This window comes from Chelonia mydas, chromosome 10 (genome assembly GCF_015237465.2).
Source record: "Chelonia mydas isolate rCheMyd1 chromosome 10, rCheMyd1.pri.v2, whole genome shotgun sequence".
NCBI lineage: Eukaryota > Metazoa > Chordata > Testudines > Cheloniidae > Chelonia > Chelonia mydas.
Window position 1 is genome coordinate 7,094,904 of NC_051250.2, and position 23,325 is coordinate 7,118,228.

Here is a 23,325-nt window from a genome sequence, read left to right on the forward strand (position 1 = left end):
CTGTGCCGGCAGGTACTGGGTGCCGGTGGAGTACGAGGACGAGGCGGAGGAGAAGAAGAAGAAGAAGAGTGGCGGCAAAGGGGCCGGAGAGGGAGGGGAGGACGAGGAGGAGGAAGAGGAGGAGGAGAAGCAGCCAGAGGAAGATTTCCAGTGCATCGTGTACTTCTGGCAGGGGCGCGAGGCCTCCAACATGGGCTGGCTCACCTTCACCTTCAGCCTGCAGAAGAAATTCGAGAGCCTCTTCCCTGGCAAGCTGGAGGTGAGCTGGGAGCCTGATTTCCCCTGTCCCCAAGGGCCGCACCATGAGCTGGAAGCCTGAGCACCCCTCCGCTCTCAGGACCCAGCCTAGGAGCCCCAAGGCCCCTGCCCTATATATGCCCTCCCACGGACTGGGAGTCCCCCTTCCATACAGCCCCATGGGCCATACCGCGAGCTGGGCTGTAGCCCGCGAAATCCCATTCCCCAAGGCCGTCTAGTCTCTCTGCTGCGTGGGGCGCCCTACGGCGGGCGAGTGGGGACAGGACATTACTCGCCCTTCTCCCAGCTGCAGGGCTCAGCCTTGGTGCCAGCAGGTGCTCCCGTTGGCTGGGGCAGGCGATGCCGACCTGCCCTGGCTAACAGCGGAGGATCCAGCCTGGCTCCTGCAGGAGCCCGTGAGGGTGACGCAGGCCCAGCCCCATCCAGCTGGGGGTCCAGGCAAGTGGCTGGAGCATACAGCTGAGCCTTCATGGGGTCAGGTGTGCTCCTGCACTCACCTGCAGGGGGCAGCCGGCTCCTCCTGTGGCTGCATCGCAGAAGGCAGCTGGGGCAGGGTCCCCTTTGCACGTAGGTACCCAGGATGCTTTGCTAGCCGTCCGTCACTCGACGGGTCTGCACATGTCCCGGGGTCCCCTCCGCCAAGCATGAGCAAACTCCCCGGCCGCCTCTAACGCCATCCCCTTGCACCCAGGTCGTGCGCATGACCCAGCAGCAGGAGAACCCCAAGTTCCTGTCTCACTTCAAGAGGAAGTTCATCATCCACAAGGGCAAGAGGAAGTCCAAGGACAACAACCCGCAGCCCAGCCTGTACCACGTCCGCACCAACGGCAGTGCCCTCTGCACCCGGTGAGAGCCGGAGGAGCTGCTCTGCTCACCGGAGCCGCACCCTCGGAGGGGTGGAATGGCCGGCCGTGCTGGGGTTCGGGGGGGATCCAGGCTGGGGCTGAGAACTCCTCCTCCTCTCGTCCCTCGCAGGTGCATCCAGATCAACACCGACTCCTGCCTGCTGAACTCGGAGTTCTGCTTCATCCTGAAGGTGAGCATCCCTGGGGCTAGGGTGCTGACCCCCCGCGCTCCGCTGTGGGCTCCCAGGGCTAGCACAGTCTCCAGCTGGGCCCGCTGCAGCGGCGGCTCATGCCACAGCCCAGCGTCCACACTGAGCGAGGACAAGGCACCGAGAAGTGGGATGGCCAAGGCCAAAAGTACCCCCCACCCCCTCTCTGCAGCTGGCTGCGTCGGTGGGGAGCCCGCTGCCCTCTCTTCTGGCACCACAGCAGCCCCTAGTGGGCAAAAGGTGTAATTGCAGCGCCTCCCCAGCAGAGTGGATTCTTCTGCAGGGGACATGAATTGTGAGCTTTTTTGTTTTAAAAGTGGGGGGCATGCCCCCCCCCCCCAGTTCCAGCACCCGTGAGCAAGGCTGACGAGGTGGAGTCCTTGGAAGCTCCCTGCTGCCACCTCTCTTGTCTTGACCGTGCTCCAGCACATGCCGCTCGTGGGCATCCTGCTCGTGGCTGGTCCGAGGAGGTGCCATGCATCCATGGCTGCCCTTGAAGGTGCTGGTTGCCTGACATGTCCTCCCCACAGATCATGGGCAAGGAGCATCTAAGGGAGAAGAGGAATGGAAGCCTAGAGCTTGGGGCAGAGGGAGTGGGGCAGGATCAGGACCCTGCATAGACTGGCTGGCAGAAGAACCTGGTCCGGATGCATGAAGCCACGTTGGGGGTGACCTTGGGAGCATCAAGCTGCTCTAAACGCCTGGTTTAAGCCAAAGCAGACTCCATCTGCTCCCACGTCTCCTCTCCTTACGCCCGGGCTTCCCACCCAGCCCCAGGACTCTGCTTCTGCCACCCTGACCCATGCTCCCCTCCCCTAGGTGCCGTTCGAGAGCACCGACAACCAAGGCATCGTCTACACCTGGGTGGGCCGGGCCGCCGACCCCGAGGAGGCCAAGCTGGCCGAGGACATCATGAATCACATGTTCGACGACTCGTACAGCAAGCAGGTGAGGCAGGGTGGAGCGTCTGTGGGCGTGGCCCAGTGGCTGGTTCTCAGTGGCACTCCATGCCAGACGGGCAAGGCTGGTCTAGCCAGCGCCAGCCAGCCCCTGGCTGCACCCCAGGGCAGGGAGAGCTCGGTCCTCTCCCTGCCTCTGATCCCAGAGCCCAAGGGGAGGAAACGACTCGGGATCCGACTGAAACCCTCCAGCCCTCGCGCGGGCGCACCCTGACCCCTCCGCTCTGTGTGCCAGGTGATAAATGAAGGGGAGGAGCCGGAGAACTTCTTCTGGGTTGGCATCGGGGGCCAGAAGGCCTACGACGAAGACGCCGACTACATGAAGTACTCGCGGCTGTTCAGGTGCGTGCCAGCAGCTGCTGTCCCCGGGGCCCTGCAGGGAGGGAGCTGTCACCACGGGCAGAGCCTCCGTTGGCTAGACAGGTCCCTGGCTGGCATACGTTTGCTGGGTGCCTGTTCCAAACACGGGCTCGCACGTCTCCTGCTCAGCCTGCTCCTTAAGCCACCAGGGCCGTCTCTTACCAATTTGGGCTGGCCAAGTGGGGAGGAAACCCTAGGCACTGTGACATGCTGCCCACTGGACCGGTAGAGTTTGGGAAAACGTTCCCCAGGGCTTGGCTGAGACCTGACAAACTCATGGCCACTGGGGGCCTGTCTGCAGTCTGGCGCCCAGGATTTGCCCTGGACAGCTGGGCCGGCCCGGGGCAGGGCACGCCCCCTCGCTAACAGCGGCTTGGCTCTCCACTGCAGGTGCTCCAACGAGAAGGGCTATTTCGCCGTGTCGGAGAAGTGCTCCGATTTCTGCCAGGATGACCTGGCGGATGACGACATCATGCTGCTGGACAACGGCCGGGAGGTGAGTTTCCAGGGCCTGGCACCCCCCCCCCGCTGCGGAGTGGGGAGGGGGCTGTAGTCACGTGATCGTCCTCGGTAACTCTTCTGCATCCAGCAGCTGGGCCGAGGCTCCCTGGTAGAGAACCTCTCGCTGGAACCCCAGAGAATCCGGTCTCTCCCCCAGACCCTTCCAGCTGGGCTCCCTGGCCCAGATCCTCCCACTTCCAGGAGGTGTTAGATGCCGCGTGAGGCCCTGCCCATGTGCTGCGGGGAATGAGCCAGGCCTGGGTGTTCTGCAGCGTATCTGCTCGTCCTGTCTCGCTCTCTGACCAGTGCAGCCCTAACCCTGCTCTCTCTGCTGTTCCCGGCAGGTTTACATGTGGGTGGGAACCCAGACGAGCCAGGTGGAAATCAAGCTGAGCTTGAAAGCTTGCCAGGTAAGGGCCGGACCTAGGGCTGGGGATTGCCCCGGAGCGTCTCTCAAAGCTTCCCTGGCTCTGAATGAAAGCCACGGTGCAAGGAGGGGTGAGGGGAGACAGGCTCTGAGAGCCCCCTAGGGGGTAGGGGGATTCTACTGCCCTGGCACATGGTTCCTGGGGGGTGGCTCCAGCAGCTTAGCCCCTTCCCCTTGAAACGCTGCAGCATCTGCCCCTTGCCTTGACTCCCGCTGGGGCATGGGGCTGTTCCTCCATCAGCCCCTGGGGATGGAGTTTGGCCCCTGCTGGCACAGTGGAAGGCTTGGTGGTTGAGGGGCTGAAGCCCCCGGCTGCGAACCCAGCAGCCCGAGCTCCCTGGGGCCTCCTCCCAGTTCCTGCAATAGGAACAGAGCAGGAGCTGGCCTTGGGGGGCCAGTGCCTGAAGCCACCCCACCCCCCTTTCAGGTGTACATCCAGCACATGCGCTCGAAGGCGGCCGAGCACCCCCGGAAGCTGCGCCTGGTGCGGAAAGGCAACGAGCCCCATCCCTTCACCCGCTGCTTCCACGCCTGGGGCGTCTTCCGCAAGCCGCCCGCCTAAGGAGCCGCGGGGGAGCACCTGCCCTGCGAGGGCCGCCGGGCCATGGAGAGCACTGGCTCCCCCAGGGGAGGAACAGAAACTGCCTCTGCCCTCGATGGCGGCCTGCCCCACCCCTCCTCCCCGCTGCTTTGCTGCTGCCTCTCGCTCTGGGGCTGGTTCCTAGCCGTGGGCTCGGCCCCAGCCTGGCCCGGAGCTGCCCATCTCCCGGAGAGACGCCCCGCATTGCTGAAGCTCCGTGACTAAAGCTGCCTGGCCTGTGTGGCTGGAGAGGGCTGTAAACTTTGCACCTCACCTGCCCCTGAAGAGGCAAGGCCCAGCCCCACTCTGCTCTGGTACCAGCTCCTGTGGCCGAAGAGGGGCTGAGGGCAGGATCAGCCTGTCGCACGGTGTAACAGACCGGGCGCTACGGCTGTAGTGGGCTGTAGTGGGCTGATCAGGTTATTTCTTCCCCTGCCAATGCGTGAGGGGCTTTGGGTGCTTTCGGCCAGCAGGCAGGGGCAGAATTTGGGGCGCAGTGCCTCCAGGGAAAGGAGCCAAGCCGGGGCCAAGGGGGGAACTCGGCTGGGTGCTCTTAGCTGGCTCAGTGGCTCTGGAGAAGTGGCTGGAGCTTCCTGCGGAGGGAATGCAGGTCAACCCGGGGCCTAGAGCCAGCTCCGAGAGCGTGGAGGGGAGCCCTCACCCAGGCAGCGGGAGCAGTGGGTGCAAAGTTTATCATCCCCAAGAGTACACAAGCGCCAGGAAAGCCCCAGCTCTCCAAGGGGAGGCTGCAGCTGTGTTTAAAATCCCAGCCCAACCCCCCCTGAAGTAGCTGGCCCCTAGGAGAGCAGTGGCCTGGGGCTAGCCTGCACCTCACACTTTGTAAGTCCCCCGCCTGGCGTATGCTGCCTGCAGCAGCCTGGCTCTTTACCCTCATGCAACCAAGGCTGGGTGCTCGGCCTGCCAAAGGCACAAACCACAGTTTGGTACCAGCTGCCTATTGATTTTCAGTGGGCAGGAGGTGCCATTCACCTCCTTTCACTCACCGCCTGTGCTCTAGGGCCTACGTGCCCATGGCCATGCTGCTGAGCCTGGCCTCTGAGATTGCTGATGGGGGAGAGGAGTGTTGCACCCCCCCCCAGCCCAAGCCTTAAAGAACCCCAGTGCAGGCTGCTACTGCTCATTCTTCCTGAGGGCAGGAGCCAGCCTGGGGCTCTGAGGGACGCTAAGAGGCAGGCGGGGGCTTTGCTGCTGTCATGCAGCCAGACTTGGGAGTGGCTCCAGCAGGGATGTGCAAACAGGATCCATCCAGGCAAGCACCAGCTGGCACCCATGAGTGTCCCCAGCACCTGCTGGCCTAGTCAGCAGTGCAGGTTCCCACCGCTTGTCTCCTGCCCCATGCTGAGCCTTGAAGCCTGCTCTTGTGGTGGCCAGTGCAGGCCACTAGGGGGCACTGTAATACTACTGAGGACACCTGGGTTTTAGCACAGTCCCCACCTGCTGCAGCTACTGGAACCAGCTGGCTGGATCCCCTGCGCTAGGACAGTGCGACTTGCAGAGCCGTAGGAGAGGGTTTAAATGCCATCCCCCCACCACCTCTTTGCACTCAAGGTCGAGAAGCACATTTTGCACTCAGAGCCCCCCCTCACAGTGACTGTAAGTGCCGGCTCTGTGCCGGCACAGCCCTGGGCCTGGATGCTGCGTTCTGTATCATATCAATAAAGATTGCACTTCACCAAGCCTGGCCACGCACTCCAGTTTAATTTGTGGAAAGGGTTTAAAGACTTCAAGTTACAGAGAATCCACCATGTGCTGAGGCCGTCAGTAACTCAGCCAGAGGTCAGGGGACTGTTACAGGAGGGGGATCAGGGCTCTGGGGCCTGCACGGTGCAGCAGGTCACACCAGATCAGGGCTGGGAAGTGGGGGCTGCAGCTTGCCCCGCTCCAGCCGGTGAGCCACTCTGTGTGGCTCCCAGAAGCAGTGGCATGTCCCACCTCCATCTCCTATGCACAGGGGCAGCCAGGGGGCTCTGCTCTGCACACTGCCCCCACCCCAAGCACCACCTCCATTGGCCAAGAACCAATGGGAGCTGCAGGGGTGATGCCTGCGGACAGAACAGCACACAGAGGCGCCTGACTGCGCCTCCACAAAGGAGTCGGAGGGGGGAACATAAGCACCACCTGCAGCTGTGATTGTCGTCTGCACCACTTGGTCCCAGCCCAGAGCACCAACTGTCCCACCCCAGAGCCTGCACCCCCAGCCAGAGCCCACACCCCAACCCCAATTTCATGAGCATTCATGGCCCACTGTACAATTTCTATACCCAGATGTGGCCCTCAGGCCAAAAAGTTTGCCCACCCCTGGACTAGATGGTCCCTTCTGACCTCAGCTGCTGTGAGTTGGTGAAGGCTGGCTTTAGCCATGCCCAGCTGGGCTTCCTAACCAGTGAGGAGCTGAACAGAGGGTGGGGATGGCTTGCCTTTCAACCGCTTCCCTTTCTCCACAGGACTACTAGAAGGTTTGGCCACAATCCAAGGCTGCTGCTTACCTGGGCATGTGGTTTTCCGTTTTAACCTGGGGGGTGTGCAGCATTGGGGGCTGCACAGGGCCCTGCCTCTTCTTCCTCTGAGTGCAAACAGCAGCCTCGTGTGTGCAGGGCACATGCTCAGCCCCATGCTGAGCGGTGGAAAGGACCATGCATGCAGGCTCTGGCTGGGAGCCCCCCTAGCCCCATGCCCTGCATCTCCCCAGCTGCTATGGCTTTAGCCAAGCCAGACAAACCGCTCCCCACTCCCCTTTGAAAGCAGCTGGTTTCCCGACTAGCCCCCACCCCGCCCAGCACAGAAGGGGCTGTGCATTAACCCCACCCGAGGGCTGCCCCAATGGCCATCCCAGCACCCGGCCTTTGGCGCCCAGGTTAGCGATGGCCCATCCGTTCAGAGCAGGAAGACGAAGCGCAAGGGAGAGGAGCCAGGTGGTGAACAGCCAGGACCAGCCTGGTGGGGGCAGGGACCAACGCCCAGGTCCTAGGGCTTGTAGGTACAGAGGGGAAGGGGAGGAGGCAGCTTCCTGCCCCAGTAGGAGGCATTGCATGTCCCGGGCTGTGCTCTGGGGGGTGGGGGGGTCTGTGCAAGACAGAGCCAGCTGCCTCCTCCGGGAGTGAATTTTGCAGGGAGAACAGGCAAAGTTTAACCCTCTCCTCCCCTAGCACCAGCAGCAGGTACCTTGTGCTGCCAGGCTCCGGCCCAGGCTCGGCTGCTCCCTGGGCAGATCCCAGCCTCCTGGCTGGATTGCAGCGACCCTCGAGCACAGGGCTTCTGCTGCCCGACCCCCACACCCCCAGATCCCGCTTGTAGAGGGAGGGAAACGCTCAGATGGGTGTGAGCAGGGACAGGCACAGCCACAGCTAAGAGATATTAAATGCTTTATTTTCAATATTAAAAACCAGTATTTCGTAACTAGACAATGCTAAATTCATCTTACCAAAAAGACACAGGGGGGACGTTCTACTGGGGCCACTAGAACCCCACAGGACTGGGTTAGACTGCAGGGGACCCCATGGCACATGGCGACTACATTTCTCCCCCCCTCCTGCCCCCAACTCCCCCCCCCCCGGATCTAGTACCAAAACAGCCATACAAAGTATCGGTTCCGGTGGCAAAGGTCGAGTGTAGAAAAATACTATTCGCACACAGAGCCGGGTGGGGTCCAGAGAGTTTGTGCCGTTCAGATTCTTCCTCTGCCCCCAGCCCAGCCAGTTCCTTCAAAGACTCGAAGTATCAGCCGCTGACCAACCGAGCCCCCATCCCACCCCCGACACGCTGCCGAGTAACAGTGTTCGCTCTCTTGGTACCAGGCTCAGATTCAGGGACATGCACCTCCCAAAGCGCCGCAGAGAGAACCGGGGTGGGCCCAGAACTGGTTTGGCACCAGGGGCCATTCCCAGGCCGGCCGAGGGGAGATGGGCATTTGCTCGCACTGGTAAGAGGTGGGGCTGACGACCCATACAGGCATGGTGAGGGGGCTGCAGTGGGATGCCCCCATCCCAGCCCTTGTAACTCCTACAACAGCTCAGGTACCAGGGCTTTCAGGCCTCCGGGAGTCAGGGCCCAACAGGCCCTTTGGCACTTTGGAAAGAGGAAAGCAGCCTGGATCAGGCACTGACGGGGTACGGCATTCGCTCTATCCCGGGCCTGCCTTGGTCTCCAGCTCCAGGCCTCCAGCCCTTGCAATGGGGGGGGCGGGGGGAACCAATGCCTACCAGTGACACTGGGAGCAAGTGCGCACCCTGGACACAAGAGAGAGCTCGGGGGCTAAAGCTTGGTTCCACCAACAGCTGACCTGGCTGCAAGATTCCCCCCTCCCAGTGGGAAGAACAGAGCGCAGCAGGGGATATTCCCCAGCCACGAATGGAGAGCTCAAAGCAGAGAGATGGCAGCCAACCCAGATTTTAGCCCTGGGCCCGGCTTGTTCAGTTCCGCTTCCTCCTTCCCAGCCCCGCGGGGAGAGGCTTTGCCATAACGCTCCGAAGGCTGGAGCGTTCAGCCCCAGGAGAGCCCAAGCCAGCTGGCCCCTAAGGTCCCAGAAGTCACCTTCCAATCCAGTTTAGAGACAGGAATCCCCAGCGGCCACCGTGCTTTGCTCTACACCCCAGCTCAGAGCAACTAAGGAAACTAATACTGCTGGAAACGGGACGACCCCTCAACAGCTGCTCAGGGTGAGCTCTTCAGTGCTGTCTCTGGGCCTCCCCCCGTCCCTCAATTTTAGGTTTGACCAAGTCAAAACAAACCATCTTCAACATTCACCGAGCTGCCCCCCGCCCCATCCAAAAGCCTCGTCCCACCCGTGCAGCGGCGCTGAAGGGAAAACAGGATCCTAAGGAAATGGATTAAAATATCCCCGCTGAAACAGACCGGTCTGCCAGGAACAAGCCTTTTGATCGACAGGCACCTATACTTCCGCTGCCTGGGAATGAACGTCCCTGACCGGCAGCTACCTTTCAGCCCAGTGGACGGGGAAGTTTCAAATGCCACATGGGGTTAAAAGCATAACTTGGGCCAGGGGCTGTCGGGTGGCCCCTGTTAAAAGCAGGCTGCGTGGGAAGTCACTTCAGAGGAGGCTTTGCCCCGAAGCAGCAGGAGTTGGCTGGACCCCTGTCTTATTCCAAAGCCTGGTTGAAACCAGGGACCACTCCTCCAGCAGAACTCAGGCCCTGTCTCACACCAGGCTGAGGCGGTGAGCAGCCCATAAATTCACAACTGCACGGAAATGGCCTTAGCGCAGGCCGGCAAACGTCTCGGGCCGTTTTCGTCCAGAGGCGTCGGAAACCAAAGTGCGTAATCGCCGGGACCGGTTTCCAGAGGTGCCGGGCACTTGCAGCCACCAGTGAGCTCAAGAGACAACTGCTCAGCACCGCAACGAAGGGGCGGGAAGAGTCTACAGCCCCTTGTTTTGGCATCTGCCTCTTCGGCAGGCCTGTTTGAAGGCACTGGCCTTGGGTCACCCACACCTGGATCAGCATGGCAGGGTCCCATCTTGGGCGAGCCGTGCCTGGTGCTGACTGGCTCTGCCCCGGTCTCCTTCATTTAAAGGTGTTCCAAGGGGGGCGGGGGGGGAAGCCAGCTGGAGCCAGCTGTGAAGATGGAAGATGAAGGCCCCTAGAGGCAACCAGGCCCCTAAAATAATGGCTGCTAACCCAGAGCAGGAACTTGGCTCTCCTGCCCCCCAGGAGGAGGGAAAGGTGCTAGGAAGGGAGCTGGACCCTAGCGTGGCTGATTCACCTCCAGTGCCAGTGAGACACTCTGGAGTTTATTTGGGGGGGGTGGGGGGGAGAAGAAATGCCGTCAACACCACTGAGAAATCAATATCAATCCGGTATTGAGCAAGAGGGCCCCCTAGTGGCAGATGGGCGTTAAGGCGAGTCCAGCCAGCACTCACAGACTTACCGTCTGCGGCAGGCCAGCCGGTTCCGAGGAAAGTCGAAGTATTGAAAGAGCTGCTCGAGAGAGGAGTAAACATGTAAACGCTCCCCCAGGCCAAGCAATGTCCCTATCCCCCCGCCCCCCACCCCAGATCAGAGTCCTTCTGGGAGCTCAGCAGAGGAGAAGGGGAAAAAACAACCCCAAACCAGACTGTGTCCACCTCTCCCCCCAGGCGTCCGTGTGAGGCTGCGCTCCAGCAATGGGGTCCCTGGAGATGGATGCATTCCCGCCCGGTCTAGGCCAGGCGGAAGCAACGATCTCACCCCGCAGCCCCAGGTCCGGTTTTTGCTTTGGGGGGGTGGGGGGCAAGAGCTGTAGTGTTGCAGTGCGCTGGGCCCGCTGGCGGAAGGCGGCTCGGCTCGGCGGAGAGAGAACCTTCGAACCGGGGCGGAGCGGTGGGGGGCGGCGTCACGCTCCAGCTTCCCGGCCGGATGTTAGAGAGGAGGCGAGTCTAAGTTACGCGGAGGGTCTCTGGGGAGAAGTGGAGCCGACAGCTTGGCTCAGTCAAGTCTTGTGTCCGTGGAATCCAGGCGCGGGAGACGAGCCGGCACGGTCCCTGCAAAGAGCACGTGCAAATCAGTACAGCATCCCAGGCGTGATACTCCAGGGCACTCCTGTCCATTACACTACTAGCCCGGGTGCAGTTGTGTGTGTGTGGGGAGAGGGAGTGAACAGGGGACCGGAGATGCCCCCCGCCCCCTCCCCCGGGTTATAGGCAGCTTTCAAGCAGTCTCACCCACCCTCCGTTTAGGATTGCGGGCGGGCGGGGGGTCTGAGAGTTTGCTGTACTATGGGGTGGCGGCATGGAAAGGTAGAGCGCCGCTGGACCACCTAGTCTCGAGCCAAGTTTAAAATCGGGCAGCATCAAGAGGCTTTTCAAACAGGGAAACAATTGCATGAAACTCAGTCTCCCCTCCAGGGTTTTTGGTTAGCTGTGGTCTGCCAGCTCTTGGTCTTTGTTCTTCCTTGAGAAGGGGAAGTGGGGGAAAGGGTTTTTGTTGGTTTTTTTTAACTGGCAAAAAGTAGGGGAAGTTCTCAAAAAAAGAGCCACTTCGAACCTTGAGAAGGGAAAGGCGGCTTAAAAAAAAAAAAATCAAACCAAAAAGTTTCACCAGCTCGACTCATGAAGTGGCTAATGCAGGACACTGCCCTCTGCTGGATCCAATCAGAACTGGGTCATAAGCCCTTTACTGCTGGCCGCTAATGGAGATTCTTTCGCCCCATGGCGGCAGCTCTGCTCTCGGTTCGGTTAGGCAGCAAGCAGCAGAGTGTTGCGTAACCCACCCAGCCTAGCACTTTGCCCCCCTCTAATAGTGGCTGGGCCATAAAGGCGAGGAGCCTCCTCCAGGCATGGCTGATGGAGCTGGGTTGTTTTTAAACTCCGGCTTTAAGATTCAAGGTTCAATCCCCACTGCCGACGACCCACCCATGGGCATAGCCTTAAAGTTCTCCCAGGAACAGAACAAAGGACCGTGCTGTCCCCAGGCCTGCACGAGTGCAGTACAAGGCTCTCCAGCTGAGCCCTGCCTTGCAGGGCTCCACAGAACCAGCCCGGAGGCTCCCCCAGAGCGCACCATCCCCCTCCCTGCAGGACCACGTGCTGCCCGTTATTAAACCTAGAAGATCCCCTGGGGGCCAGCCATTAAATTAACACACTGCCTTTAACAACGCACTGCCCAGCTGCCTTTATTAAACGAGGAAATGATGCAAGACACAATTGCAGCAACTCCCCGAACTACATTAAGGCCCTAAATGGAGCATTGCAAACTGCCCCATGGGGGCAGCAGAGGCCCCTTGGGAGTAGGGATACCTGGAACAGAGTGCAACATCTCAGTCCACTTGGGGACCTGCATTGCTCCCATTTCACAGCTGGGGAAACGGGACCGTAGCTTGGCCAGGAATAGGACCCAGGAATCCTGATTCCAAGCCCCATGCTCAATCCACTAGCCTGCAGCAGCCCCAAGGGGGCCAGCGAGCAAGGAGGGGCGAGGGGTTGACTCACGGATGCACAGAGCGGATCAGGCATTTCCTAATGGAAACGTTGAACGCCAGCGATCCCCAAGGGACGGGAATTCTGCCTCTCGACCCGTTCTGTCCCTGCAGCCGTTTATCCAGGCCAGTCCTGCTGACCTGGACCCCTACAGATCCCATGCTGCAGCCCGGACACGTGGTAGGGAGTTGGGGAAGGCTGGGGGGCCCTCGCCTCATGGCAAGCACCCTTGCATCAGCGCATGGGAACAGAGCAGGATTTCAGCTTGGAGGGGCAACTGGGTGATCTGGAGCACAGGCCTCCCCAGACTGGAGCAGAGCCGCCGGCCATCTGGTCCAGTGCCCTGTCTGTCAGCATCAGGCAGACGAGGGGTAACCTGCCCCCAACCCTCAGTAGAGGAGGGGAGGCTATCGCTTCCCACAGGCTGCACCAGAAATCACCCCTTACCCGGCTAACAATTGCGGGGGGGGAACAAATCCATGGCCTTTACACAGACATTAGCCGACCTCTCACCTCTACCACACTGAGGGCAGTAAGCATGACCCTCATTTTAGAGGGGGGAAACTGAGGCAGGGCAGTTTAACAACTGGCTCCAGGATACAGAAGGAATCTGAGCGTGGACTGGGAAGCAGGAGTTGCAGCCCAGCCCTGTGCTCAGGCCACACCTCTAAGTATTGCGGTGTGCATGAGGGGGATGCTGCCCTCTGCTGGATGGAATCAGGAGCGCTCAACTCATGGTCATAGTCCCTATACTGACAGATTCTCCCTTAGCAGAGGTGGCTGGAGCCTCAGAGTTCTAGCCTTGCCACTGCCAGTTTGGGGCCTGGGGGGTTTAAGGGCAGCCCCCAGCCCATCCAGAGCCCAGGGCAGCCCAGCTCTGTTGTTCAGCCACTGGGGTCTGGCGCAGCCTCGCTCTGCATGGGGGTGGGGGAGGAGTCTCCCAGCTGCCACCGCCTGGCGCAGGTTAGCGGGCAGCTCTCCCGAGGGCAGGCCAGGCCGGGCACACAATGGAGCCATTCACCACGCTCACAGGGCACCAGGCTGGGGACACCGACTCCACTCCCGTGTCCGTCGTCTGGGTAGGAGCCTCCCTAGGTGCAGTGCAGACGCTGGGGCCCTGCTTCCTACAGGGGGTTCCAGCGCTGGGCAGCGCCATGTGCCCAGCTAACCGGGCCCCGCACCCCAAGGAGATCCAGTATGGCTGCCTCCCGGGGCAACTGCACAGCCTCACCCGAAGCCCAGCAGAGCCCGGCCCAGGTTCCCCGGCCACGGGTGCCGGAGGGGGACAGACAGCCAGGCTCCACAGCGAGCAGAACAAGCCAGGCACGGGGCTCCAGCGGCCCGGTGGAACAGGCACCACCAGCAGAGAGGCTCCCTGAGCGAGCTTTCACCAGGGCCTAGGGACTCAGGGCGTGGGAGAGCGTGGCACCAGGGTCCACTGCACCAAGCCCTGCCACACTCGCAGAGCAAGAACCCCCTGCCTCCCCACGCACCTCATTTAATCAGGATCCCCGGAGAGTGGGCCTCCTCCTCGCTCACGTTCCTCAGGTTCCTCTCCACTTCCTCCGAGGAGCTGGAAGACAGACACGCTGACACAGACCGTTCCGGTCCCAGGCACGGCCGGGAGCTGGCCCAGAGATGCCCCCCAGCCGCTGGGCCAGCACGGCCGAGCGAAGAGCTCCTGGACTCCGGACACCCCCCAGCCTCCCGAACGTTAAGGGCAAGCCAAGACGATCCATTGCTCCCGCTTGGCAGGGGATGCTGGTCGAATCACCCACCTGCACGTGCCGCACCAGAGCAGGACAACGCAGGCCCGCATCCGAGGCCAAACGTGGGACGCACCAAGCGGCTTCTCCGCGAACAGAGACAGCTGGGTCTGGGGACGGAGTCCAGCTGCTTGGGAAGGTCCCCGCCCCCAATCGCTCCCGTGGACGCCCGCTGGAGAGGCCGACTGGGCAGGATCGCTGAGCTGCCCGCGGAGATGAGCTCTCCAGGTCTTGGCTGCACACTGAAGCCTCTCATCTTAAGGAGCGAGGCTCCCGCAGCACTGCGTGCAGACAGCTAACTAGCTCACGAGCGGGTCCAAGGCCAGCCGTGTTGTTGGCCAGGGCTGATTCCAGGCTGTGATATGCACAGAGCGACCCTGTCTGAGGCAGGAGGCCGTCCAGCATTGCACAAGCCCAGCCCCATGGGGGGAGGAAGGGGGGGAGGGAGGGAGATGTGCACACATGCGCTGGGACCCCCTTGACCGGCCTTATCTCAGGCTCTCCATGCGCCTGGCCAAGGGGCTCCCAGCAGAGAGGCTGCATTGTCCGTACAGCCCGGGTTTGACCAGGGTGCGGGACCCTTATAGCTAGGGACCGGGGGGATGGGCCCTGGGGAAGAGACCAGGGTGAAAATCCTCTGCCACCCTCAAGGTGCAGTATGGCTAGTGGTTTCACCACCTCTCCCATCCAACACTGCAGAGAGCTCTGGCCTCAGGGTGGGCAGCTCTGTGCATGCACAGCGCCCCCCGGAGGAGCGCAGGCGTCATCTCACCGGATTCCTATCGCAAGCAGCTTGCGATAATCAAGTGCGCGCTTCGATCCCTCGGCACAGCCGGGCAGGGCTGCGTGCAGGGAAGGTGAACAAAGCCACTGGAGCCTGGGAGACGGGAACTCCTCTGTCTTGAAAACATCTCCAGCCTAGATGGTGACTATGCCCAAGGAGCAACAACGGCACAGCTGATGCTGCCAGGCCCCAGAGCGGAGCCCTCCAGCCGAGAACACTCAGGCTCGTGGCACCAGTGACTTCCCAGAGCCCAAACTTACGCCAGGAAATCTTTCACTTCCTCCACAGTGATGTCCCCGGTGGTGTCCAGGGGGCTCTCCGGGCTGTTCGGCGAGTCGGTGGGCGCCGGGGAGAAGGCAGCCTGGGGTTCCTCAGGTGTCCCTGGAGGAGAACACACGCAGCACTGGGGTTGGTTCCAGGACACACCTCATGGTGCCAGCCCAGCTAGAGGGCAGGCCGGGCATCTGCACCCCAGGCCAGCAGAGCAAGGAGCTGACGGCTCCCCTGGACAACACCCCCTGCCCTCAGAGACAGCACATCTGGAGCCGTGCCAATGATGCCGTTGCCTCTTCCTTTGCCAGGAGCGTCCCGACTGCCAGCACCCATGGGACGAGCCTTCCTGCGGGACCCAAACTGTCCCAGCAGCTGTTCAGACCCGGGGCAGGGAGGTCCCCAGTCCACAAGACAGGGTGTGCTTTGGGCCAAGTGGGACGGCTCACTGCCAGGCTGCACACCAGCCTCCCGGCTCTCAGCAGGGCACCCAGTTGCCAGCCTGTCGGAGGGGTCCACTTTGGCAGAGGGTCTTTGGGCTGGAGATGCTGCATGCACTGGAGAGGGGAAGATATCCACCACCCAGCAACACTTCATCCCACCACAGGCCAGGGAGAGACCCCGTCCCCTTAGGCAGCTAGAGTCCACTGTCTTCCCAGGGGCTTTAGGAAGGAGAAGGGCAGCCTTGCAGCGAAAAGCACAAGGACCCTCCTCTGCCATGATCCCCACAGATCTTAGCCGAGTCCCAACCCCCCATGCCTCGGTTTCCCCATCTGTATCACCGGGCAGGGGAGGCCTGGCTGGCTGGGAAGCCCAGCTCCGCTAGCAGTACACCAAGCCCCTCGGCGGAAGGCCAGAGCGGTTCAGAGCGTCAGAGCCATTTCCTTACGGGTGCCGTCGCCGGGGGAGCCGTTCGCCTCAGAGCCCTGCAGCACGGGAGTCCCGTTGGCCTGCGACAGTTTCGGTGTCCCGGTGAAACTGGGGCTGACGAGCAAGGAGAGAGAGTTATTTCCATCACCGCCAGTTCCCACCCTGCTGGGGGGAGGGCAGCGAAGTGGGGAGAGGGGGCACTTTGCTGCAGGGGACCGAACTGCAGACGGGCCCACAGTCAACCCCAGCTCGACAGAGGGCAGGGCCTTTGGGATCTAGGGGCAGTTAGCCAGCTGCTCAGGGACTCAGAGGGGCCATGACACCGGCAGCAGCCAGTTTGCTTCGGACCAGCGGTGCTGGGAGCCTGCTCACGCCCAGCATTCCCCACCAGCGACACCCTGCTCAAGGCAGCTGCAGCTTGCAGTTCCTGCAGCCCGGGCGGCCGGCCGGCCTACCTGAGACAGGTGGTGCCGTGGCGCCGGACGAGCTCCAGCGAGCAGAGCGGCTCTGTGATGTTCCGGGCGCTCAGGGAGAATCGCTCGAACTCGGAAGGCGAGATCAGGTAGAAGCCTGGGGAGAGGGAGCCCAGAGAGACTCAACAGCGGGTCCACTGCCCACTGGGACAGATTAACCAGGGCGGCTTACGCTCTCCTGGCGTCTCAATGTACCAGCAGGATCTCAGCGCACCAGCTCCCCCAAGAACTGCCCCGGCTCAGCAGGGAGGAGATCAGGGCCCCACTGTACAGACGGAGAGTCCCTGCCAGCCAAGAGATGAGAGGGCAGCTCCCAGGTCCCAGCCCAGCACTCTACCCACTGCGCAGCACCGTCTCCCACACCGGGGTAGCCTGGAGCCAAGCGAATGGAGCCGAAGGAGCCCAAGCCAGGAATCCATGTCCCGGCCACCGCCAGTCCCACCAGCGCGGCGCGCTCACCTTGCCCGTGCTTGGTGAAGACACAGGAGGCGATGCCGCTGATGTCCTCCTTGCGGATGCAGTCGTAGTGCACCTGCGGCCGCAGGCCGGGCACCGTGAAGATGTGGATGTCCCCCAGGTTGGTGAGGCACGCCAAGCCGTTCTCCGTGTAGTCCTCGCACGCCAGGCTGGTGAAGCTCACCAGCGCCACCTTCCGCACCCGGCAGCCCTCGTGGGCCGTCAGCTTGAACTTGGTCTTGGCGCTGACTTTTGGCAGCGTGAACACCTGGGTCAAGGCGGAGAGCAAGCCGGCTCGAGAGCGGAGACCCGGTCCTGCCTCCCCACCCCACTGCTATGGGGCAAGGGACCCAAGTTGTGTGTGGCCACAAGCTTCATAGGGGCTCTAACCACAGGCCGGCTGAGTCTTACCGGCAAGGATCAAGGCCGGTCAGGTGTACCAGGGCGCTAGCCATCAGCAGCGGCAATGGCTGTGTGAGTATGCCATGTCCATGCCCTTCACTAGCCCACAGCCACCAGCCTAGAAGCCTAGAGAGCCCATGGCTGGCTTAAAGGGATCATTCTCCCAAGGGGGAGGCCGCTGCCCTGCTGGGTTAGGAAGCGTGTTCTCGAGAGCCAGGCCCAGCTCCAAGGGAGGTGTGGTCTGTGGAAAGGCCCAGGCCCCGGACACCCACTTCTTTTAGAGCTGAAATGCCCTGCACCCAAGCCAGGGCATTTCATCTCTGAAAAAGTCACAGCCGAGCCCTTGGCTCCTGCCACAACGTGGTTCCACCCAAGCCAGGGTTTGCCATGTCCGCCCTCCCCCCTGCCAGACACCCCTTTCCCTCAGGAATGGGAACGTCCCCGCGGGAGAAGCCGGCAGGAGGCAGCGTCTCCCGTTACCGACGCCACCCGGGTCAGGGTAACGGTGGCAAAAGGCCGCAGCTCGGCAGGGTTCCCACGCCGGACAGCGCGGGACGCAACCATCGGCCCCTCCCCTCTCTTACCTTGAACTGCTCCTCCGAGGCGATGAGCACAGAATGGCTGCCCTGCATGTCAGGGGCTTTGGCCAGGTCCCGGGACACCTCGTAGGGCTCCGGGAGAGGGTTCCCCCGCCCGTCCAGGACCGCGATCGACACCACCGGCGCCCTGTGCATCAGCTGGATCTCCTTGCCCAGCACCGCTTCCACCGAGCGCTCCGAGAACTTCTCCTGGGACGGGACCTCCAGGGCGTAGGCGAACACGGAGCCCGAGTTGGTCCCAGCCCACATGGTGGGCCCGTGGTGTGCGGCTGAGGAGCAGGGGGAAAGCAGCAGCATTAGCAGGGCTGCGCAGAGGTGCTGGGGAGCCCGGGCCCCCGCAAAAGCCAGACCACTGAGGGGTGGCCCCAGGGCGAGGAAGACATCTCACCCCACAGCAGTGTTTTCTATCCCACGGGGCTGGGCCTGGGCCTGGCTCCCCATTCCGGACACTGCAATCGGGCACACGGGGTCACAGTGCCACTCAGCTTTGTGCCGGGCCATTCTGTTTGGGGGCCCTCACAAATGGGGGACTCCGGAGCAAACTGCCTCCCCTCCTGAGTATTAGCACATCATCAACTCACACCAGAGCCCCAGAAGCAACCCGAGTCAAGCGGCGCTTTCTGAGCTTAGCATCTTTAGCACTGGCCCGTCTACTGACCAAAGGAAGAACTGCACAAGGCAGTGCTAGCCTGGGGAACTCTCTGCCACATGGTTTTACTGAAGTAAGCAGGGTTTAAAGATTAGACCTTTCTATGGAGTAGGAACTCTCTCTCTGCAATGCTACTAGACAGCATAGCTAGAAATGATATTAATCCTCATGTCTCAGGGTGCAAGGTGAGAACCAGACAAGGTTAGGAAGAAACTGCCCCTGCTTCTCAGTACAGTGCTGTACGAGCTGGGGATCAGGGGTGTTGAACGCCGGCCTCTTGGGCATCTTGTATTCAGGGCTGGTGCAGACAGGGGGGTCCAGCCAGGGGAGCTGTAGGTCTAGCTCAGCATGGCAGGGCTTGTGCCAACAGGCCTCACGGGACCCCCTTCCTGGCTGCCCGGTTGTATTCCCACTCAGAGCTGCGGCCAGGCCTTACCGTCTCGGAGGAAGGTATCAGCGAAGTACAAGCAGCGTACCACCCCCGAGAGCGAGTCGTCGGCCGACCGGGGCTCGATCCGCCTCTGCACGGGGGTCATCTCCACGTCGGTGGGGCCGGCCTGCTCGGCCAGCTGGGCATTGGCTTCCTGCACCTGGGGGAGGAGACACCAGTCCCGTGAACAGCCTGGATTCCAGGGGTCAACTTCCTCCCTCCGTCAGCTAGGGAGCAGCCCCGCAGGACAGCCCCTCCTGGGGTCCCTGAGAGAGAGCAGGGGACCCTCCGGGTTCTGGGAGTTAGTGCTAAGCTATGAGGCAGGGCAGGATAGTCAGGGCACTAGTCAGAGACGTGGAAGGTTCAATTCTCTCCTCTGCCACAGACTTCCTGTGGAAACTTGGGCAGGTCACTTAGCCGCTCCGGCCTCAGTTTCCCTTTGCCCAGAAGACGTGCGCCAAAGAAAAGCAGGAGCAGGGACTCTGCTTGGTTTATACATTAGAAACTCAGGCCCCACCGGCCCTGGGGGATGCTACTGAGTGGAGGCGGCAAGGAAGCAGCTGCAAGGGACAGGGAAGGGGCAGTTTTATTTTTAAACGGTCTGACGAACACCCTGCTCCGTTCACATCTCACCCCAGTGCTTCTTCGAATGCACTCGGGACAAAGGACGTCTGTGTCAAAGAGCCAACCCGCCGCCCCGGCAGTTCAGGTACGAGAGGTCACCGCCCCCCTCCCGGGGACGCCCCAACCCCAGGGGGCAGGCGGAGGATGGGACAGTCCCCCACCGTGCCCCGCCCTGCGGTTACCTTGCTGGAGGAGCTGTTGCCAACGACTCTCTTCTTGCCGGAGACTCTGCTTTTGCGGATCCTGCGGAAGGACTGGCGCAGGGACTTCTTCAGAGACTTCACTCGGGAGAGGGGCCCCTCCATGGCCAGGGAGTCGTTGGGGTGGAGCGTGCACCTGCGGCATCACGGACAGCTGCTCAGCGCCAGCCAGGGCCTCGCCGCGGTCTGGGGTGCAGGAGTGGGGAGCCCCGAGGACTGGCCATGTTCACAGAGGGGAAGACTCGTTCCCGGCCTTCTCCCCCACGGTGCCAATGCCTAGTTCTGCCCTGGCGGCTCGGCAGGGCCTGCCATGTAGACCCCCCGCGAATGTCACTTGGAACAGGCAGTTATCAGGTAACCCACAAACACGGGGAACTGGGACTAGAACCCTCCTGCCTCAGCTCCTCCGAGGCCTCCTCAGTAAGGCCCCTCTGTGGGCTGTGCCCAGCCGAGGGCACCTCTCAGCCACCCCAGGACAGTAGGATCGGGCTCCCAGAGTACTCAGTGACATGGCTGTAGGGGGCTCAGCCCCGAGCAGCCTGGCTAGCGGATGCACCCTAGGTCCGGCTGGGACACCATGTCTAGAACACGCTCCACAAGCCTTCGAGCGGACAAGCCAGTCAGGACCCCCAGGCGCTCCCTGGTCAGCACCTGCTGCCCCCCAGTAAAGGAACTGCTCCATCGAGGGACCCTCTTCCTGGCCACGCTCCCACAACGGGGCACTGCCCCATGCGGTGCTCTGCTCCCCGGCTGCAGCAGGAGAAGGAACGGCCCTCCCAGTGCCGTCTGGAGAGGTTCCCGACACAAGGACGGAGCAGCAGCCGCCGGGCGGGGGGAGATGGACAGCTCTGCCCTGGGGAGTGACAGCGGGGGGCGTGGGCCCTGCCGCAGAGTCACCCCTCCCCCCAAGCAAGCCCAGGCAGCCACACCCGCTCTGCGGGAGGCAGGAGAGCGGCAGCAGAGGGGGGTAAAACCCCCAGGGCACCTGCTGGTCTGTTCCCAGCCTCGTCAGCACGGTAACGGGGTCGGGAGATCCCTCAGCCACAGCCTCTGCTCGGCCTAGATTCAGGATACCTGGGCTCCCCCACTGGCACGCAGGGACACTGCTCACCTACCCAACCCCCCTTCGTTCCACAGCAGCGGTAAGGAGCCCAGACTAGCTCCGAAGGCAGGAGATCAGTACGAGCCGAGCACTGGACGACTGCTGGGGACCACCGGCGGCACGTGGACAAGCCAGCCGGAGGCCGCAGCATTGCACGGGACCGTCCCCTGGCAAGCTGCAGCACCCACTTCACTGAGCCGAGTCCCCTAGGACTTAGGTGTGCATGGGAAAGGGACCAGCCTCACAAGGTTTAAACCTCCCTCCGCCCCACTCGTGGGTCAACGTGCCCCCTGCCAGCTCATTATCTCAGCTTCTCCCAGTACAGCACCGGGCTGTGGCCACTACCCCCAGTCAAGGGCTAAAGCGTTCCCAGGGAGAATCCTTGGCCCTGCTCCTTGCAGCGGGGAGTAGAGGGCTGCTGTGGGACAGGACGGTGCCCCTCCCTGAGCACAGGGGAGAAAGGAGCCGAACCTCCCTAGAGCCCGGCCCTGCCCGTCTGCCATGGGAAGGATCAACAGCAACAGGGTTTGTCGTGTTTGTTCGCCGCGCAGCTCCGTATCCCAGTGCCAGCGCCGAGCTGGACGTGACGTGCTCCATGGCTGGAGCCGGTCCCCTGGGGAGGAGGGAGTGCAGCTCCCGGGTCCCCCTACCTGGCCAGCACCGGGTTGCGTCGGTAATAGTCGAAGAGCCCGAAGCCATGGCTGGTGCCGAAGGCCACCAGGTTCCACTCGGCGTGCAGGGTCACGGCGGTGACGGCAGCCGGCGGCATGCACTGCACCAGCACGCTGGGCTGGAAGCCTGCGCTGAAGGTCAGGGAGCCGTTCTTGGGGGTGAGCCGGTCATGCCCCTTCCAGGTGAAGCCCTCCCGGTCCTGCAGCAGGTCCACCGTGGCCACGTTGATCATGTGATTCGACTTCTCGTCGCTCAGCTCCATGACGAGCACCTGGCAAGAGGCAGACGTGGCACTGAGGGCCAGTTCCGCCAAGGCATCTCCCCGCTACCGGCATCTCTCTCTCTCTCAGGGGAGAGCTCCTGGCCTCCAGCTGGGAGCCTGGTGCCCGTGACAGCAAGGCACCAGCAGCCCCGGGTCTGGTAGACAAGTGCAGGCCCAAGGCTCTTCCGAAGCACCCCTCAACTGCAGCACCCACCCTTATCCCAGGGTCAACGCCCACCCCGGCGCCAATGCTCAGTGCCCCTGCCCTCCCTACCCAGTCCTGCCAAAGCGAGCTAGGGGTAGAGGATCAAGCAATGGAGTCTTAAGTGGCAGCTAGGCCAGCGAAACCTCTCCTCTAGGAAGCGACTGGTACATTCCTGCCAGCAGCGCTGGCTGGCCAGTGGGGCACAGCACGACAGCTGGTCCCTAACAAAGGGGTTTATCCCTGCTCAGATGGACCCCTGCAGCTGGATGGCTCCCCAGAAGCAGGAGACAGAGCAGACACTCCACAGCTGATGGGAAATGTACGAAGCTTCCCCTGCCAAGTCAAACCCACCCCCAGCAAGCCTGCCAAGCCCTGGGGCAGATCCCACCAGCCAGGGGGTGCTGCCCTTCACCCTACAGGCCAGGTCACTGGGACAGCTGAGACACATGCCCTCGCATCGGCTCTCTAGTCCTGGGAGAACCGCTTTTAAGAGGCAGAGCACCTACAGCCAAGCAAGAGCATGGCCTGAGAATCCCACCCTCCCCATCAAATACTTGGGCTCTGCCCCTGGCCCCCGCACTCCCTTCCCCCTCCCGAAACTTTGCCCCTAAGCAAAGCCCAGCAACAGTACAGGGCTGACTGGCTGTTCCCCCAGAGCGTCGCCCCCCCACAGCCGCCCTACCTGCCCCGCAGTCCCAGCCACCACCATCCGGGCAGTGTATTTACACAGCGCAATCTTCTGGATGCCCAGCCGCGGGTCGTCACTGTACGGATCAAAGCAGCCAACCTGGACGATGGGAAGAGGGGGTCAGGGGCGCGAGAGGGCAGGACACCGCTTTCGTCCAGGGCTCCGGCAAGCCATTGCACACACCGACTCCTCCCAGTGCGGGCACCCCCCCCTCTACCCCCTCCCTTCAATGGTCTCAGATCCTATCTTAACCCCCTGCCAGGACCGGCCCTCGCCAGGGGCCCCGATCTGTGACACTGGGCTGGATTATTAGACAGCTCCCTTCTATTTCCATTAGAGACGGGCCTGGACAGACACCCCAGGACTGATGCTCTCGTTGACAGGTGCAGATCTGATACAGGCACGGCTGACAGGCCAGTGATTCTAGTCCTTCACGAGGATAGCCAAAAGCCAGGAGAGTTCCTCCAGCAACTAAACTTAAACCCACCACACTCGCATGACAGCCCTGCCCCAGCAACCCAGCCAAGGGTGCCCAGGAACTAGTGAGATGCCCAGCGCTGCCCCAGACAGAGGCAAGAAGCTGCCTGCACCATATCAGAGGTGGGATGGGAAAGACTCATTCTTTGACACCTTTATCATAAGCATCTTCATGCTGGGGTGGGGGGGTGTGGGGAGCAGGCAAGCCCAGCTCTCACCATCAGCCTTGCCTCCTGACCACACTGGAGTCATGGCCAGCGTCAGGCCATGCTGCAACTGCGTTACAGGACAATGGGAGGTTCGTTACTAGCTGGTACCAGATGACCC

The 23,325-nt window shown here is 62.1% G+C and overlaps 2 protein-coding genes across 3 annotated transcripts in view; one reads left to right on the top strand and one right to left on the bottom strand.

Annotated features, from left to right (window-relative positions):
* FLII (FLII actin remodeling protein) overlaps positions 1-5,836 on the top strand; it is a 28,732-nt gene extending 22,896 nt beyond the window's left edge. Inside the window, exons 23-30 of the mRNA XM_037911671.2 lie at positions 13-259; positions 950-1,104; positions 1,234-1,294; positions 2,132-2,260; positions 2,507-2,613; positions 3,022-3,127; positions 3,477-3,542; positions 3,987-5,836. Coding sequence (XP_037767599.1) covers positions 13-259; positions 950-1,104; positions 1,234-1,294; positions 2,132-2,260; positions 2,507-2,613; positions 3,022-3,127; positions 3,477-3,542; positions 3,987-4,121 — 1,006 coding nt within the window. The 3' untranslated portion in view covers positions 4,122-5,836. The remainder of the gene's footprint in view (positions 1-12; positions 260-949; positions 1,105-1,233; positions 1,295-2,131; positions 2,261-2,506; positions 2,614-3,021; positions 3,128-3,476; positions 3,543-3,986) is intronic.
* A 1,669-nt stretch (positions 5,837-7,505) lies between these two features.
* The window catches only part of LLGL1 (LLGL scribble cell polarity complex component 1), a 73,036-nt gene continuing 57,216 nt past the window's right edge, over positions 7,506-23,325 (bottom strand). Inside the window, exons 13-23 of one of the 2 annotated variants that reach the window (XM_037911672.2) lie at positions 22,516-22,620; positions 21,345-21,637; positions 19,575-19,728; positions 18,775-18,928; positions 17,675-17,958; positions 16,692-16,956; positions 16,215-16,329; positions 15,779-15,873; positions 14,880-15,000; positions 13,563-13,642; positions 7,506-10,635 (exon numbers count right to left, since the gene is read on the bottom strand). In XM_037911672.2, the coding sequence (XP_037767600.1) occupies positions 13,564-13,642; positions 14,880-15,000; positions 15,779-15,873; positions 16,215-16,329; positions 16,692-16,956; positions 17,675-17,958; positions 18,775-18,928; positions 19,575-19,728; positions 21,345-21,637; positions 22,516-22,620 (1,665 nt within the window). In that variant the 3' untranslated portion in view covers positions 7,506-10,635; position 13,563. Of the gene's footprint in view, positions 10,636-13,562; positions 15,001-15,778; positions 15,874-16,214; positions 16,330-16,691; positions 16,957-17,674; positions 17,959-18,774; positions 18,929-19,574; positions 19,729-21,344; positions 21,638-22,515; positions 22,621-23,325 lie in introns of both variants that reach the window. The other variant, XR_006284103.1, reaches the window with a different exon arrangement.